Raw genomic sequence first — 17220 nt, forward strand, 5'->3', positions numbered from 1 at the left:
AGGGGGCAGTACAGTGGGTGGGTGGTGGAGGTGAGCCGTGGTGGTGCATTTGAAGGTGCGGGCAGTAAAATGGTTTGAGCGTTGACGGCGTGGGTGGTCTGCCGTGGGTCTGTGGGTGCGACACCGAGAGAAAGAGAGAAAGAAAGAAAGAGAGGCGAAAGAGAGAGAGGGCTGATGGGTGTGGGATTTTGAGAGGGGTAATTTTGGGATTTAGGTAAAGTAGGCATATTTTTCATAGTATAAAATGTATTGGTTCAAAAAAAAAAATTGAAAACTTTTAAGTATAGAAAATCAAATTTCCCTTTATTAATAAGAAAAGGGAAATTTGATTTTCTATACTTAGAAAATCAAAAAATTTTTTCCCTAAACCAAAAATTTAAAACCTAAAAAAACTATTCCTTTTTTTTCAAAACCCCAAAAATACCCCCCTCACAATATTCTCTCTCTCTGCATCATCTCTCTCTCCCTCTATCTCACCCCAACCGCCCACCCTCACCCGAACCACCCTCACCCGAACCACCCTCACCCACCCACGTCAACCCCAACGCCGATCACCACCCTCACCCCCGTCGACCACGACCCCAACCCCTCCGACCCCAACCCCAACCCGAAAGAGCAACCCCAACGCCGATCTCTCCCTCTATCTGAAACTTTTTTTTTTCCTGCGATTTGAGAGAGGGAAGAAGACAAAGGTCCGATGGTCGGACCTTGGGGGTCCGATGGTCGGACCCATCGGACCCCCAAGGTCCGACCATCGGACCTTTGAAATTTTTTTTTTTTTTTTTGCGATTTTGGAGAGAGAGGAAGAAAGGGTCTGATGGTCGGACCTTCGGGTCCGATGGGTCCGATGGTCGGACCCATCGGACCGAAGGTCCGACGGCTTTAATTTTTTTTTTTTTTTTTCTGCGATTTGAGAGAGAGGGGAAGAGAGAGGTCCGATGGTCGGACCTTGGGGTCCGATGGGTCCGATTGGTCGGACCCCATCGGACCCCATGGTCCGACCATTGGACCTGGGGTGTGGGATTCTTGGGACCGGCTAGATAGAGAGAGAAAGAGAGATAGTTTTAGTTTGGGGGTATTTTTGGGGTTTTGAAAAAAAAAGTATAGTTTTTTTAGGGTTTAAATTATTGGTTTAGAAATCAAATTTTTTGATTTTCTAAGTATAGAAAATCAAATTTCCCTAAGAAAAGAGGCTGGGGAGGTTACACGTGGAAAGTATGGCAGGATATGAAATGCAAGTCAGAACAAAGGCTTCTTTCCGTTAAGCACTCCCATCAAATATTCAAAAACCCGGCTCCCAGGATCGTCCAGACCCGAATGCAGGTACTCATTTGTTATTAACAATCGAATCCCTGCAATCTCAGAAGCTGTTTCCATGGCTTGTTTGAAGTTAACATTCATATCATCATAATAAGCAGATGCTGCTACAGGAACCTGACAATTAGGAAAGAAACACCAAAGACAAACTTAAATGGTTAGATACAACAACTCAACTCATGTGAACATTGGCTACCTAAAAAGTTAGATTTCTAAGACTGATTAACTTTCATATCAAGGTAAACAGACCTTGTTGTTATTTAGAGCAGCAACGTTGTATAGTGGAGGCCAATCCTTCTTCTGAGCTAGTATATCAGTAGCATCTTTCAATTTCTTTGAGATATTAAACTCATCAAACATCCATGGGAAAATTGCCTGTGGTAGCAAACAATCAAGTATGGTCAATTGAATTTTTATGAATTTGCATTAAACATGATGTATTCCCGTACGCCATAGGCCTAATAGGTCCAATTATCAATAGATTGGTTGATGATCACATCCGAAGAATTGTCACTAGTCAGAAGCATGACTGTTAGCATGAGTCAAACAAACCCTCGTACCTACACATTAACATGTTCACCAACCTGTGAATGCTTACTGGTAGCACAAGTGAAAGGACAAAAACAAGACTATATGCTCTAGAAATATTAAATTTAGGCTAATTAGGATATTTGTCCCTGAACTTTGATATGTGTACCAAATCATGCCCCCTGAACTTTTCTGGTCATTAAAAATTCTCCTGAACTATTGAGATTATTGGATTTAAGGATTTTTGTTTAATTTTAGTATGGAAAGTCTAACATAGATGAAAGTTCAGAGAGCGTGATTTAGCACATGTCAAAGTACGAGAGGCGTGATTTAGTAAATATTAAAATCTAAGGAGCATGATTTAGTACATAAACAATCACTAAATTAGTAAAATTGAATGAAATTGGACAAAAGACTTTAAATTCGATAATCTCAATAGTTTAGACTTTTAGAGAAAAATTTTAACGGTCAGAAAAAGTTAAGGGAGCATGATTTGGTATATATCAAAATTTAAGGGGCAAAAATTCTAATTAAGCCTTAAATTTAAACAAGTCATAACATTTTCAATGCCACAAAGGCCATACCTTCAAAAAGTTAAAGAAAGGTTAGTTGTTTGTTGTAGGGAAAACAAACAGAATGGGAACTTGTAGCTAAGATGTTTCTGCTTGACATCTATTTTTTAAGACATTTTCTTTCAAAGTTCCAAAACAGTCATCTATCTTGTAGCCCATAACTTCTCTGAACAACAATAAATCATAACCATAGTTGTAAAGTTCCAAAAAAGTCATGCTTTTAAAAGACAAATTTGGTGAAGGAAAGTAGCTATTCTACATCACAGAATCAAAGAACATTATATCATACCAACTAACTAGGGAAAGGATAAAAGAGAAGTGAACGTTGGAAAGACATTCATTATAGGCTATCTGTTGATATGTCCAAAAATAGATACTCATATGAGGATATGGATATATTATGGAAGTCTTATGTGATGTTCCATATTCTTAAGCGGTACAAGCAGACTGCTCTCGTCCACCAAGTATACAAAACACAAGTAATGAAAAAGGCGCTATTCAAGTAAATGTGAAAGTGAAACTTATGTGAGAATTGGTTCTTGTTGCTATTAAGGTTCTGAGCTTAGAATAAGCTAACCTCTCCAGTAAAAAATACAGAGCGACCTTCTTCTGCAGCCCTGATTGCATCAAAGTTGCTACTGAATTCATCCCTTATCCTATGAGCAGACCACTGAGACGAAGCACCCTAAAAGGAGAACAAACATCCAATCAAAACAAGTAAATAAGCATATTTAATCTTACAATTAAATAAGTGATTGATCAGTCGGTCAAAGAACCAAATAATAGCCATATAATTCTTAGTTGTCTAGAAAAAGAAAGAAATAAAATAGAGTACTCTACCTGACAGAATATGGATTCACTTAACAGAACGGAAAGTGGATTTGTCTTGAAAGCTACAAGCTTTTCGAACTGTAAATGTCAAATAGATTAGAGATGATATGAAGAGTATTCAAAGTTTAATTCAAGATAGTAAGGAGACAATGATTTTCTTACAGTATCCAAGAAGTTATAACTAATGGTCTTTGGTGCTCCTGGAACCATTACAGGATCCCAAACTCTCTCCAATCTAATCGATGTGGGAAAAATAAATCCAAACTGTTGTTAAACTTAAGTTCTTATAAACTGAGGCATCTATAAGTGAACACTAAACACCTACATGTAGTGCAAACGCTCAAAACCAGCATAGCATCCAAGAAATGAGACACCTAGAGTTTGCAAGCCTTGTGGAGTTAAGATGCCCCCAGAAGGGAGATCAACCTACGAAAATTGAGATTCCAAAGACTAAGACTTCATTAACATATTTGAAAATCTACTAACACAATAAATTTCAAAGTAATTACTTTACTTACTCCTCCTCCAGATTCTGACAGATAGTTAACAACTTCTCGAACAGTCTCAACATCCTCAGGGTACCTCTTGTAGTACTTTTCATTCTGAAGTATAACCTGTTCAAAGCACGCTCTATTCACAGCATCAGCAGTGCATCCATTTCCAATTGGAGGGATTCCTCCAGTCAGAAGGACTTGTCTCAATCCCTCTTGTGCAAAACTCAAATAGGTTACCGCACAAAAACCACCATAGCTCTACACAAGAAAAAGAACAAGATGCCATTCAACTCAATCTCATTCAAGAGAGAAAAATAGATAACACATCGTAAGAAAAACATACAAAATTGTACGAGGAGAAAATGTAAGACCATGGCATATTATAACAGAAAGCTTAAATATGCGCACACCTAACCAAGCAAGAAATGGAAACTATTCATACCTGACCCAAAACTGTCCAAGGTCCAGCATCAAGGCAAATACGAATAAATTCCGCATCATTTACTATATTGTCCGCTCGAAAATGTTTTGCGTATTCAGCCAAATCCTCTGCAGACTTAAATTGGAGCAGAGATGAGTATGTCAATGGAGTTGACAAACCTGTACCACGCTAATAGTCCAAGAAAAAGAAAAGAATAAGCAACTACCAGTACAATTGATCAAATAAGAAATGATAATGAATGATTCTAGAAAACCATAGTACTAACTTGATCCATCAATATAACACGAAATGCTTCACACGCTTCCTTTAACCATCCACCAGCTTCGGTTGGGCGCGGACACTCAAATCCAGGTCCACCTTGTAGGTATAATAGGTACGGCAATGGCTTCTCTTCGTTTCCAACTACAAGAGTAGGAGTGTATAGTGTAGGACAATAATACATCTTTCAAAATCGTTCATGAATATATGGAAACTCAGTTCAAAGTCGTCAAACCTGAAACCACTTCGCGAGCAAAGATAGAGATCTTAGGAGAAGAAGCAGCAGCAGCAGTAGCAGAATCGGCGGAGTAGAACAGAGGAACAACGAATCGGTGGTCACGAAGGCAGAGGTCGGGAATGGAGTACCATTTTCCGACGACGTGATCGGAATTGTAATCGGCAGCGAGGGCATCAAATATTCCCGCCATGGAAGTAGTAGATTGAAGTACTGAAGACTGGACTATATTGAGTGTTGTGAGAGTGACAAGTTGACCTGCTTATATTTGTGTTTGTGTGTACTTTTTGTCGTGTTGTCTTGTATACTATTTTTTTTAGTTTTAATAAACGAGATTCAATATTGAATGGGTTGGTCACTGGGTTTCTAGGAGACTCGATAAAATGAGGTGATGAAAAATTTATAACTGCCCTTTCAAACAATAAAAGCTGTCACTTTGTCAACTACGTCATTACCCAATTTTGGCTGAAAAATAAAAGTGTGATCAAGTGCTAGTTGCTTGCAAAAGTGTTTGAACAATATTCATATTGAAGGCTCTTCATGTCTCATTTCATGCCTCACCAATTTTTTTATTATTTTTTTTAAGTAATAGTAATAAAAAATAAAAAAAATAATAAAAAAAAAAGAATGCCATATGTGATTTGGAAAGGTAAAACACATCAACAATATGAACCATGATTATACATATATAAACATTATTGAAAGAAAAAAAAAACATAAGTGAAAAAGGAGAACAATTAAAATAAGTGAGAGCTATGAGATTTTAACTAAATCAGAACAAAGGTTTCTTTCCATTAAGCAATCCCATCAAATAAGAAAAAACCCGGCTTCCTGAGTCTCGCAGACCAGAATGCATGAACTCATTATTTATCCACAATCGAATCCCAGCTATCTGAGAAGCTGTTTGCATGGCCACCTTGAAGTTAACATACATATCATCGTAGTAAACAGCAGCTGCAACTGGAACCTGTTCAATAATGAATAACTACTTTAATACCAAAAAAATTATTTAAATAGTGTTTAAGAGCATTAACTTCATATTCAAAGCAACATATCTATACCTTGTTGTTATTTAAGGCATTGATGCTGTATAGAGGAGGCCAATCATCCTTCTCAGCTAGGATATAAGCAGCGTCTTTTAGTTTCTTTAAGGCATGAAATTCATCGAACATCCAAGGGAAGATCATCTGTGGAACCAAAAATTAATACTAAATTCCTTGTGTATCTTTTAGAAGTTGTAAGCAGTGATAAAAAGACAAGAAGGTTAAATCAAATTTGAGAATATGTAGGAAGCAAACTTCTTTTTCATAGGTCTATTGTTAGCAAGTACCAACCTGTAAAGTGTATCGCTAAAATATCAAATACAATACTCTTATTAGATATTACAGAATTCATATAACATTTTCTATGCCACTACACAAAGGCCACTGAAGAATAATATAATATATATATAAAAAAAAATAAATAAGAAATAGCAGATCCTCATCCAGCAAACAAACGGAAGAGAAAACAATTAGCAATCAGCTAAGATACTGAGGATTTCTCAGTCATAACTCGGTTCTTCAAGTCTTTTAAAAGTTCAGTAGTAATATATACCTTGTAGCTTGTAGGAATTATCACCTTTCAAATATCAAATAGTAAGACCATTCCTTCCCATTGTCCAGTTGTATAAATTTACTTACTTAACATGTGAAGCTAGCTCTGATGAACAATAATATTTTATTTAAGGCTAATTAGGATTTTTGTCCTCTGAACTTTGACATGTACCAAATCATGCCCCTTGAACTTTCAACGTCGTTAAAAATGTCCTCTGAGCTATTGAGATTATTGGATTTAAAGACTTTTGTCCAATTTAAGTAAAAAAGTCTAACATGGATGAAAGTTCAGGGGGCATGATTTAATACATGTCAAAGTTCGAGAGGTATGATTTGGTAGATATCAAAGTTTGGGGACATGGTTTAGTACATAAACAATCACTGAAATTGTAAAATTGAATGCTTAAATCCAACAATCTCAATAATTCAGGGGACATTTTTAACGACCTTAAAAGTTCAAGAAGCATGATTTGGTACATGTCAAAATTCAGGAGGCAAAAATCCTAATTTATTTAAGTTATGTTTGAGACATAAATAAGGAAAAATGTTCAACAGCACAGAGGTTAGAGTACAAAATCAGGTAATGCTTGTGGAGAAGGGCAGCAAAAGAGCATGGATTTACTAACATATGCATTGATATATCCAAGCTACGAGTATTCATATCAGGATATTGATATAAGATTTACTAGCACATGCAGAGTAGGCTTTAGAATGCATGATGTCCTAAATATTCCATATACACACATTATACCAGACTACTTTAGAGAAGTCAAGGCATATGCATCACATGCTTGTTTGTGGAATAGTTAATTATTAATGATTCAGAGACAATGCAACTAACCTCTCCAGTGAAAAGTACAGGACGAGATTCTTTAGCAGCCTTGATTGCGTCGAAGTTACTGTCATGGTCAGCCCGTATCCTGTGAGCAGACCAGCGAGATGAAGCACCCTTCAAAAGGGAGTGAAAAGAAAACCAAAACAAATTAGTAAATTAACAATAAAAAGTTAATCGAGCAAGTAGGTGATCCATTAGCCAATCAAGATACCAAAAAGTTTATTAATTGAAGTATTCTACCTCACAGTATATGGATTCATGCAAAAGAGCATAAAGTGGATTTGTGTTGAAAGCATTGGACTTCTCAAACTGCATACATATACAATGAATCTAGTTTAATGCGATGAATAAGATTCATCATTAGGTCAGCAACAATGAAAGAGCAATGATGTCTTACAGCGTCCAAAAAGTTGTAACTGATTTGTTTTGGTGCTCCTGGAACTAATACAGGATCCCAAACCGTCTCAAACCTGCAGATTATAAGAACAAAAAAGGTGAAAAAATAAACCAAAAGAATTAGTAAACCAATAAGTTCTTAAAATCCATGACACATATCCTTAAAACTTACATGTAGTGCAAACGCTCAAAGCCAGCAGAGGAACCTAAGCATGAGAGGCCAAGAGTTTGCAGGCCTCTCGGGGTTAAGATGCCCCCAGAAGGAAGTTCAACCTACAGATTGCAGGATTGCTAAGATTAAGCTTAGCAATCAAATGTTAGAAAGAATTACAAGGACTAAACATACACCATCCTTACCCCTCCTCCTTCAGACTCTGACAAATACTTGACAACTTCTTGAACAATCTTAATATCCTCAGGATACCTCTGGTAGTACTTCTCATTCTGAAGTTTAACCTGTTCAAAGCACGCTGTGTACACTGCATCTGCGGTGCAATGACTTCCAAGTGGAGGGGTTCCTCCAGTTAGGAGGACTTGTTTCAATCCTTCTTGTGCAAAACTCAAATAGGTTACCGCACAAAAACCACCATAGCTCTATACAACAAAAAGAACAAGTTGTCATTTAATTTATGACTCAGACTGGCTTCATTGGACCACAAGCAACACGAAAACCTTATCCAAGCTGAGCATTCTTATGAAAGGAAGGAAAAAGAAAAACAAACATAAGATAAAATAAGTATCAGTGTACATGGAAAAATATTCAAAAACAAGGAAATTTTTAAGCATTAGCACAGTAATCTCTGATATGAATGTTAAAATGTGCTACTTGAATAAAGCAAGTTCGTGGATAGGTAGGACATGATTCTAGATCCAGAGGCTCAATTAATGCATACACAGAGTCCAGCAAAAAATTGTAACAACTACCTGACCCAAAACTGTCCAAGGTCCAGCATCAGGAACAAGGCGAACTCGGATAAACTCGGCATCATATACTATACTATCAGCTCGAAAGTGTTCAACGTAATCAACCAAATCTTCAGCAGATTTCAATTGCAACATGGATGAACATGTCAAAGGAGTTGACAAACCTGTACCTCGCTACAAGTAAAATGAAAAGATCAATAAAAATACTTGTATTATCAAATATCATAGCACATATCTTAAGAAAATGTCCAGTAAACAACACCTGATCCATCAACACAACACGATAGTCTTCACATGCTTTTTGTATCCAGCCATTGGCTTCGGTTGGCCTCGGACACTCAAATCCCGGTCCACCTTGTAGGAATAACAAGTAAGGCAATGGCTGCTCTTCTTTCCCAGCTGCAAGGAAAATTCAACTTTAGCAACGGGGCTAACAGGAAAAATGTTTCATACTTCTTAGTAGTCCTGCATATAGAAATAATGTATATCCGTGTACAGATTAGTCAAGCAATCAATATAGTTACACTCTGGAGACATAGTTTATTGTTGAGATTATTTGTTTTCACTACGTAATGCCTCAGTTTATAATTACTAATTTTTGCATGCTGCTGAAAATATCTTCTTCTTCTTCTTTTTCCCCTTTTCTTTAGAGAAACACCGTCACATTGCTAAGTAGATGCCACGAGAAATATAATCCCTGATCACCATGACTTAGTTCTACAGTAAAACAAATTACATAATCATGTAGCTTAACTAATGGCAATGGGGTAACGAATCTACTAAGGAAACAAAAAGTGGGAATGATCGACTAAAAATTCATAAATCCGAATTAGAAATATGAAAAAGGAAATTAAAAGTCAACATCATTTATAATTTTATATAACAGCAGAACCATAAACATTTCTAACATTCAAAAACTTGTAAGCAGAAACAAACCCAGATTGATTTTATCTGAATGTAAATATTCACATAAACATATAGCACGAATCTAATAAAATATTGAAAAATCTGTTACATTGTCAAACACAACAACGAACCTGCAACCACTTCGCGAGCGAAGACAGAGATTTTAGGAGAAGAGTGCCTGCGTGAGTAGTCAAGAGGTACAGTGAATCGGTGGTCACGAAGCCGGATGTCGGGCGCCGAGAACCACTTTCCGACGACGTGTTCCCGGGAGTCAGCGGCGACGGCGGAGGTATGACTTCCAGCAGCCATAGCAGCAGTTCCAGATTGGAATGATCTACGGGGAGAGTGGTGATAAAAACGATGCTTATACGGGGGTTGAAATAGCGAAAGAGTGGCGGTGGTGGATAAGGATGGCGAGTGAATTCGAATGAGTGCGCTTACTATAAAAGAGGGTGATTGTTGTAGCGCAGCCAACATGTTTTGGACTTGGTTTAGTTTCCTACGATAAATTATTATTATTATTATACATATGTGGTAATTTCTACGAAGACAGTTATTTTTTTATTTTTTTAGTACAAATATGAAGACAGTTATGGGTTGTTTGGTACAAGGGCTTGATTTCATATGAAATATCTCTAATCGAATCATAAACATTGATGGTGTCACCTCTTCTGATTCTGTGAGTGCTTAATGCTCATTGTTTCAAGATCAGAATCTTTGAGATTGTCTGGTGTATTCTCAGTTTTTAATTTTACAAATTGTGTTTTTAAAAGTAAGCATAGAAAATAATTATATTTTTTTTTTTTTTGAAAGAAGAAAATAATTTTTTTTGTTATTTTAAAAATTTAATAATTTTTCGTCTCTTGTTTTTAAGATTATTTTTAGATTTTTAAAAAAAAAATTAAAAAAAAAAAAAACCTTCAATATTTTTTTTATACATGAACCTAGTCCATCACATACTCAACTTTTGACCCCAAATCCCAAACCTCATTTCGACCCGTGTTTGAGGTCTAGGGTCAGTCCTAGAGTCCGGGATTAAGTTGATCCCTATTCCAAGTCTAGACTCGAGGTCGGGCCGTTCCCAGGGCCAAGTCTATATTAGGGTCGGGATTGGGATCCAAGGTTTGGGTTCAAATCTAGGGTCTAGATTTGAGTCAAAATTTGAGTCTACCCGATTATGTGAACAAAAATATAAAAAAGAATATGCTAAAAAAATTGAAAATAGTTGTCAAGGTATGAAGCTACACAGCCTCATGATTTCTCGATTTTTTTTTTTTCATGGTTACATCAATTTCCTTAGTGAGCTTTCATTTTTTCCATGTGCTTTATTTGGTTTTATTGATCTTTTGTGCTATATGTTATTTAATTATTGCTCCAGGGGAAACCCATTTAGGAATTTCATTGCTTATATTACAATTTTTCTTTTCTTTTCATTGAGGCTATTTTAAGATCTATTTTAAGTTCTTTTGCACGTTTTATTTTGAGCATTATTATTGGGCACTAATAGTGTCTAGCATCTTCTAGACGTGTCGCTTTGCGATTAGTTAGCGATACTTTATAAAAATTATTATATTAAAATATATGGAACCCGATATTAATTGCACCAATAATAATATTTAGAGGATGTTAGATGATCACTTTAGCATTTCTCTTTTATTCTCTTCTTTTCTTGGCTTTGCTTTAATTGAATTTTTCGGAAATTGAACCAAGAGGTCTTGGTGGTTTTAAAGAGGTCTCAAGCTTTAGTTTAACTTCTTGAAATGGGAGAAAAATTGTATGTGTAAAAGTAAATTATGTATTCAAATTTTGGAGGTGTGAAATTGTCATTTTGCATCTTGATTGTTTTCACTACTTAATCATCCAATTTTATGGTCATTATATCATGCATGAGATATTAGGATTAATTTGTTGGGTCATGCCATTTGGAATTTATTTTCTTGCATCCAAGCTTGACATTCTTTTTTTCTAATTACTAAAACTATCGACATCACTTTGCACCCTTTTGTGATCTGAGTGACAAAACACACACACAAGTCCAATTTCTGCATCAAATTATCAATATAATACCTAACATTTGAAGAACGTTTCATCTGCCTACTGTTTTCATGATTCTGATATCTCATAGTTTGAGGGGTTGATGAAATTAAGCCTATGATTTAAGTTGTATGATTGCTTTTTGTAGTTTGTTTTTTACCCTCTTGGAAATTTGTACATCTTATTCCATAGAAAGGTCTTTCTAACTATTTTCAAAATTTTATTGTTCATTATCTTTTGTATGTTTTACTTTAATTTGCTTGTGGAATACAATTAAAAGGGAGAGCAAAAGAAATTATGGAAATTTTATTGTTCATTTGTTCTATTTATTTTTTGAAGCTTTTGACACTAATGCGTCTACAACTTGAGTTCGTGAGTTATGGCGTGGTCTATAAATTATTTAGGCATATTTTTTTAATCCGTATGATTTCTTATTTTGATTTTGGGTAAATACTATTTTGAATCTAGTGTTTTGTAAAAATTACTAATTAAACTTTTTGTTTTGTTAAATGATAAAATAGACCCTACATTTTCTAAAATAGTAAAAATAGAGAACTCAATTTTCAACAATTTTTTAGTGATATTAAATGAGACTATTTTCGGCCTGCTCTCATATTCTTCTCAGCACCGGAGGTAAGGTTCATTCTGACATTATTTTATCTTGTTCTCTCTTGAATAAGATTAGAGTTAAGTTCTCTTTAGTTTTTTGTCATTTTTTTCATCAATGAATTCGTGTAGGTTTGTTCTATTCTAATCAATGTCAAAATATATGGAAAAAATCTTTAAAGTTTATATGGTGTTGTTTTCTTATAAGATCTACCATCAAGTTTTTTCTTTTGCATTTTAAATTTTGTATATTCTGTTTTTAATTTTATTATTTTTCTTGTATAATCTTGTTTTGATAGTTGTAAGAGGAAAGAGTACGGAGCAAACTATAAAGATTTTTTCAAAGAATTTGTTGTCCGAAAATTTCTTGTTTCTATAATGTTGAATTGTTATAATGGGATATAATGTAATCTTTTTGTTATTGGTTTGTTCTATATTTGCGCCATTTTTATGGCTTTGGCGCCTTACAAGGCTATAGCGCCTATTATATGGCTGGCCCCTAATTATTTAGGGTAGTTTGTTTAAAATTTTACGGCTTCTTGTATTGAAAATATAACAAAATGTTAGCACAATAAAATTGCAAAATAAACAAGTTATGCACTAGATAAATTTTAAGTTAAAGTATGCTGTAAAGAAATTTTAAAGTGATATTTTAAAAATATTTTCAAGTGAAATAAGGTTTAAGGAGGATTAAGTTTAAACAATAATAGCTTTTAGCTATGGTTGGTTCATATTTTTAGGAATTATTACCAAAAAGGGAAAGTGGTAGAATTTAGTATTCAGATTCTAATATTATTATTTAAAATTAATCAAGTAATTTGAAGAATAATAAATACGAAGATATTGTAAAAAAAGGAGGTGGGAATACTAATTGTCAAATGCGAATTTATTGTGTTCAGATATATTTGGAAAGTCAAACTTTATGGAATTTGGTTTGTAATCTATGTCGTATAAGAAGGTATCATTATAAATGTTTTATGGTGATATAATTTTTGGAAGTTTTACAACTTGTCTTTTGGAAATTAAAATAGGAATAATTATGTCATAATAATTGAATTGCATTATTTTAACTAATTTCAATTCAATATAGATTGATTTGATTATAATAAAGTTTTACCATAAATAAATATGTATAAAAATTATTTTTTTGGGATAAGTACAATAAAGAAAATTGTAACTTTTTGGAAATGCGGACATTAATAATGAATTAATATGGTTGATTTTGTTTATTTTGGGAAGGATTATGGAATTAATGGGTCATTAATGCTTAATAATCAAGGTTATTTTGTTTCATTGTATTGAATTACACTAATCATTGATAATCAAGGTTATTGAATACATTATTCGTTGCTTACTTTATTATTGCGATAATTTTCAAAGTAAACTTTTGATATCCTATGGATGGGAGCATTGCAGGTTTTTGTTATTACTAGATTACATATCAAAAGTTTTTAGGTTTTTGGGTCTTAGTAAGGGATAGTAATCCTAAGATGATGATGAAGTAAAATACAAGAGTTAAGTTGCTACTAGCCAAAGGGTTTCCCTTTGGCTAGTTATAGTATTTTATATGGGGATCTAGGTTTTCAATTTTGAGTTTTGAGTGTTTTGATCGGATTGATTATTTTCTAATAAAATTTTTTGGTTTTTTGATTTGTTTTCAGTTTATTCAGATTCATTAGCTTTGGTGATGACTATCAACAATGGGGAGATGTATTTCAACAAGTTAGGAGTGTTGTTTGAAGATGTTATAGCTTTATTGTCTAAATTTCCGGGGGCAGTTTTGTCCCATGTGGCTCGCTCTGAGAATTTAGCGGCCCATGGCTTGGCAAAGCATGCTCTGCGGTTAGACGATGAGCTATCCTGGTTCGAGGAGGTTCCAGCGCTGGTGGCGGACGTGGGTGTCGTAAATTCATGAGTGATTCTAATCACTTTGTCAAAAAAAAAAAAAAAATCATTAATTTTATTTTTTAATATAACCAAATTTAAGATAATTTCTAATACTACTAGATATAGAAAATGTAACCAATTTCGTCATAACATCTCTAGATCATATTAATATTAAGTTTTAATTTGACAAAAAATCAGTTTATGTTCCTATTTGTACAATTTCAAAAAATATCCAAGCCTGAGACAAAGAAGAAGACCTTACAGTAGAGCCACCACCTACACCACATGAGTAGTAAACCCAACTGGAGAAGTCGTTGAGCAAAGAAACTCCCCACATCACCATTGCCCCAAGTCTAATCTCTCAATCTTGATCTTAATGTCAACATCCACAAATAGATCAACATCGCCCAACACCAAATTAGTGTTTGAGTTTCCATGAAAAGGACTATTCGCTCGTGAAACAATTGGCACTACATCCAGAGAAAAAGGAGTTTGAGCATCTTAGTACCTCCAAAGGAAACTCAATGACCATTGGCAGGGCCGGCCCTGACTTTTAGTGGGCCATAGAAAAATAAAATTATTTTGGGCCCTTATTTAGAAAAAAAATATGATATTTTTCAAAAACAGTAAAAAAAATGGTATAATTTTAAAAGGTAAATATTTTTTTTTGGGCCCCTGGGATAGGTGGGCCCTAGGCACAGGCCTAGCCCGCCTATGCCCAGGGTCGGGCTTGACCATTGGCTAACCATAAAATCTGAGAGCAACTTATGGTCATGGACAAAAGTGTTTCTTCTATGCCACATCCGCCAACAAAGAACCACAAACTCCTCCATTTCATGCTTGAGAGAATATCTATACAACCCACCAAAAGCTCATAAAAGTTAGAAGCCTCTTTTAGTACATCAAGACCTCTCAACACCCACCCTTGCTTGATTTCTTAAAGAGAATGGCAAAACCAAAGAGCATGCACAATTATTTTATTATTCTGAATGCAAACAGGACAAACCTTTGCAGCATTCATTCCATGTCTAAAGAGATTACCATAACGATGCAAAAAATTCAATTTCGCTTTCGAAATAAAATTCTTAACTTTTGGCTAAACAGAGAGGGACCACAAGAGTTTCCACCTACGAGACGGACCCAAAGAGGTAGCTACTTGACCCCATCCCAACCTTGCCACAAAGCTCCAATATCCACTTTTGACCGTATACTGACCATTATCAGTGTAGTTCCATATCAAATAATCCTAACTAGCATAAATACAAATAAGAATAGACAAAACAGCCTTAGTCTCAACCTCATTAAAGAGAGCTTTAACCAAAGAGATATTCCAATAACTCTTAGCCAACTTGAGATCACAAAAATGTTGAAACTCGATGTTAATTCCATTTTTGGCATATTTAATTGACAAAAATATTTTATTATTTAATGTATATTTCGGCTGGCATATATTGATTTGGTTTCCATATTTGTGTAAATCAAACTTGAAAGGAAAGTTGTCTAGCTTTCCTATTTTTGGAAAAAAGGTAAAAATGGTAAGTTTGGTTACCCATTTCGTTTTTTATCTAACCAGCTGTTATTCTGATCTTGTGTTGAGTTTCCCATTTTCTAAGATCAGGTTTCTTGAAGAGAAAACCGGAGCTAGACTTTCCTTTTCTATAAAAGGAAAGTTGTAGTTACTGCCCACGATTCTGTATGTACAGAAACGGAAATTCCTGGACTGATTGAAGAATTATTTTAGGGAAGTTTCTAGTGGGTTGATGTCTTGTTCAGACCGAATGTAAGCTGTCTATGAGATGTATATTCATTATAAATACATCCTATAGCTGCTAGGTTTTGTATCTCTTTCATACACTTAGAATTGCTTTCATATCTTAAGGAAAGAGTGTCTTTGTTAAGTACCTCTCTTGGTACCTCTCTTGTATCTTTGAATTTCATTCATATCTTTAGAAAAGAGAGTCTTTGATTTGTAGAGAAGAGTTGTTCTACTCTTACTCTGTTTATTTGTTGTTTGTATTGTCTTGAGTCTGTATTCAAGTCTACAACGAAGAAGAACATCAGTGCACCTTCGGGAGAAGGGTATTTACAAGCTTTCGGGAGATTGCTTTTGAAGTCTTGCATCGGGAGGATACAAGCACACAACCTTCGGGAGATGGTTGTATAGGCTTTCGGGAGATAGCCTTTAAGCCTTGAATCGGGAGGATTCAAGCACTCTTCAAGGTGATCGAAGGGAGTTCGAGCACTTAGAGTTTTATCAAGATTCGGTTAGTAGGTGGAATACATCAAGCTTGCGGCATACAATAAGAGGGAGTCTATTTATGCATAAGTCAATTACTTTGTATTTTTGATACCGATCTAATGAATCTTATCTCTGGGCGTGGCCCCGTGGACTAGTAACAATCTGAAAGGATTGTTGAAACCACGTACAAAAATCTTGTGTGTTTTTACTTTTATGCACTGTTTATTTTTCTGGGTTTCTCTGGAGTTACGGAGTTGCATTCTGTAACTACAGAAAACTGTTTTCAGTACCAGTTTTATTATTCCGCATTTAATTAATCATTTAATTAAATAATCAAACTGGGAATATTAAAATACGGAATTTCATTTGGTATCAGAGCAAGTCACTAAATTCTTAGTGAGATCTTGAGGTTATTCCGTTTAACTTGTTTTGTGTGAGATGTCTTTGTTTGCAGAAGAAAGTTCTATCTCTAGACCTCCTTTATTGAATGAGTCGAATTATCCTTATTGGAAGGTCAGAATGAGAGCATTCATCAAATCGCAAGATGAGAAGGCATGGAGAGCTATTCTTACAGGTTGGTCTCAACCTACTGAAAATGATGAAAAAGGTAATACTCAGGTAAAATCTGAACTCAGTTGGACCACTGAAGATGAAAAATTGTCTGGTTATAATAATAAGGCTTTACATGCTATTTTTAATGGTGTTGGTGAAGGCTTTATTAAATTAATCTCATCTTGTGAATCTGCAAAGGAAGCATGGGAAATCCTTCAAATTCAATTTGAAGGTACTCCTGATGTAAAGAGATCACGATTTACCATGTTGCAAACTAGATTTGATGAATTGAGAATGTCAGATACTGAAACTTTAAATGATTTTTATGAAAGATTATCTGATATTTCTAATGAGTTCTTTGCCTTGGGAGAAAAATTAGATGAATCTGTCTTGGTTCGAAAAATTGTTCGAGTTCTTCCTGACAGGTTTGATACAAAATTGCTTGCAATGGAAGAGGCAAAAGATTTTGGCAAAATGAAGGTTGAGGAACTCATGGGATCTTTAAGAACCTTTGAGTTGAATCAACAAATCAAGAAAAAGAGTAAGCAAAATCTCTCGAATGAGAAAAG

General features: G+C 34.9%; 2 protein-coding genes across 2 annotated transcripts; both read right to left on the reverse strand.

Moving 5' to 3' along the window:
• Positions 1–1078: 1078 nt before the first annotated feature.
• On the reverse strand, positions 1079–5197 carry LOC115707045 (uncharacterized). The gene is made up of 10 exons (XM_061113640.1): positions 4678–5197; positions 4450–4586; positions 4185–4352; positions 3767–4000; positions 3574–3674; positions 3411–3483; positions 3258–3326; positions 2995–3102; positions 1567–1692; positions 1079–1434 (listed from the first exon to the last, which is right to left on the reverse strand). Exons 1-10 carry the CDS (start codon positions 4868–4870, stop codon positions 1240–1242), a joined length of 1404 nt encoding a protein of 467 aa, XP_060969623.1. The 5' UTR covers positions 4871–5197; the 3' UTR covers positions 1079–1239.
• A 117-nt stretch (positions 5198–5314) lies between these two features.
• On the reverse strand, positions 5315–10083 carry LOC115707044 (uncharacterized). Its single transcript, XM_030634866.2, has 10 exons — positions 9465–10083; positions 8690–8826; positions 8428–8601; positions 7861–8097; positions 7676–7776; positions 7505–7577; positions 7348–7416; positions 7114–7221; positions 5739–5864; positions 5315–5644 (listed from the first exon to the last, which is right to left on the reverse strand). The coding sequence occupies exons 1-10, from the start codon at positions 9808–9810 to the stop codon at positions 5450–5452; spliced, it is 1566 nt and encodes a 521-aa protein (XP_030490726.2). The 5' UTR covers positions 9811–10083; the 3' UTR covers positions 5315–5449.
• Between the last annotated feature and the right edge of the window lie 7137 nt (positions 10084–17220).

The sequence above is a fragment of the Cannabis sativa genome, chromosome 1, assembly GCF_029168945.1.
Source record: "Cannabis sativa cultivar Pink pepper isolate KNU-18-1 chromosome 1, ASM2916894v1, whole genome shotgun sequence".
Classification (NCBI taxonomy): domain Eukaryota; kingdom Viridiplantae; phylum Streptophyta; class Magnoliopsida; order Rosales; family Cannabaceae; genus Cannabis; species Cannabis sativa.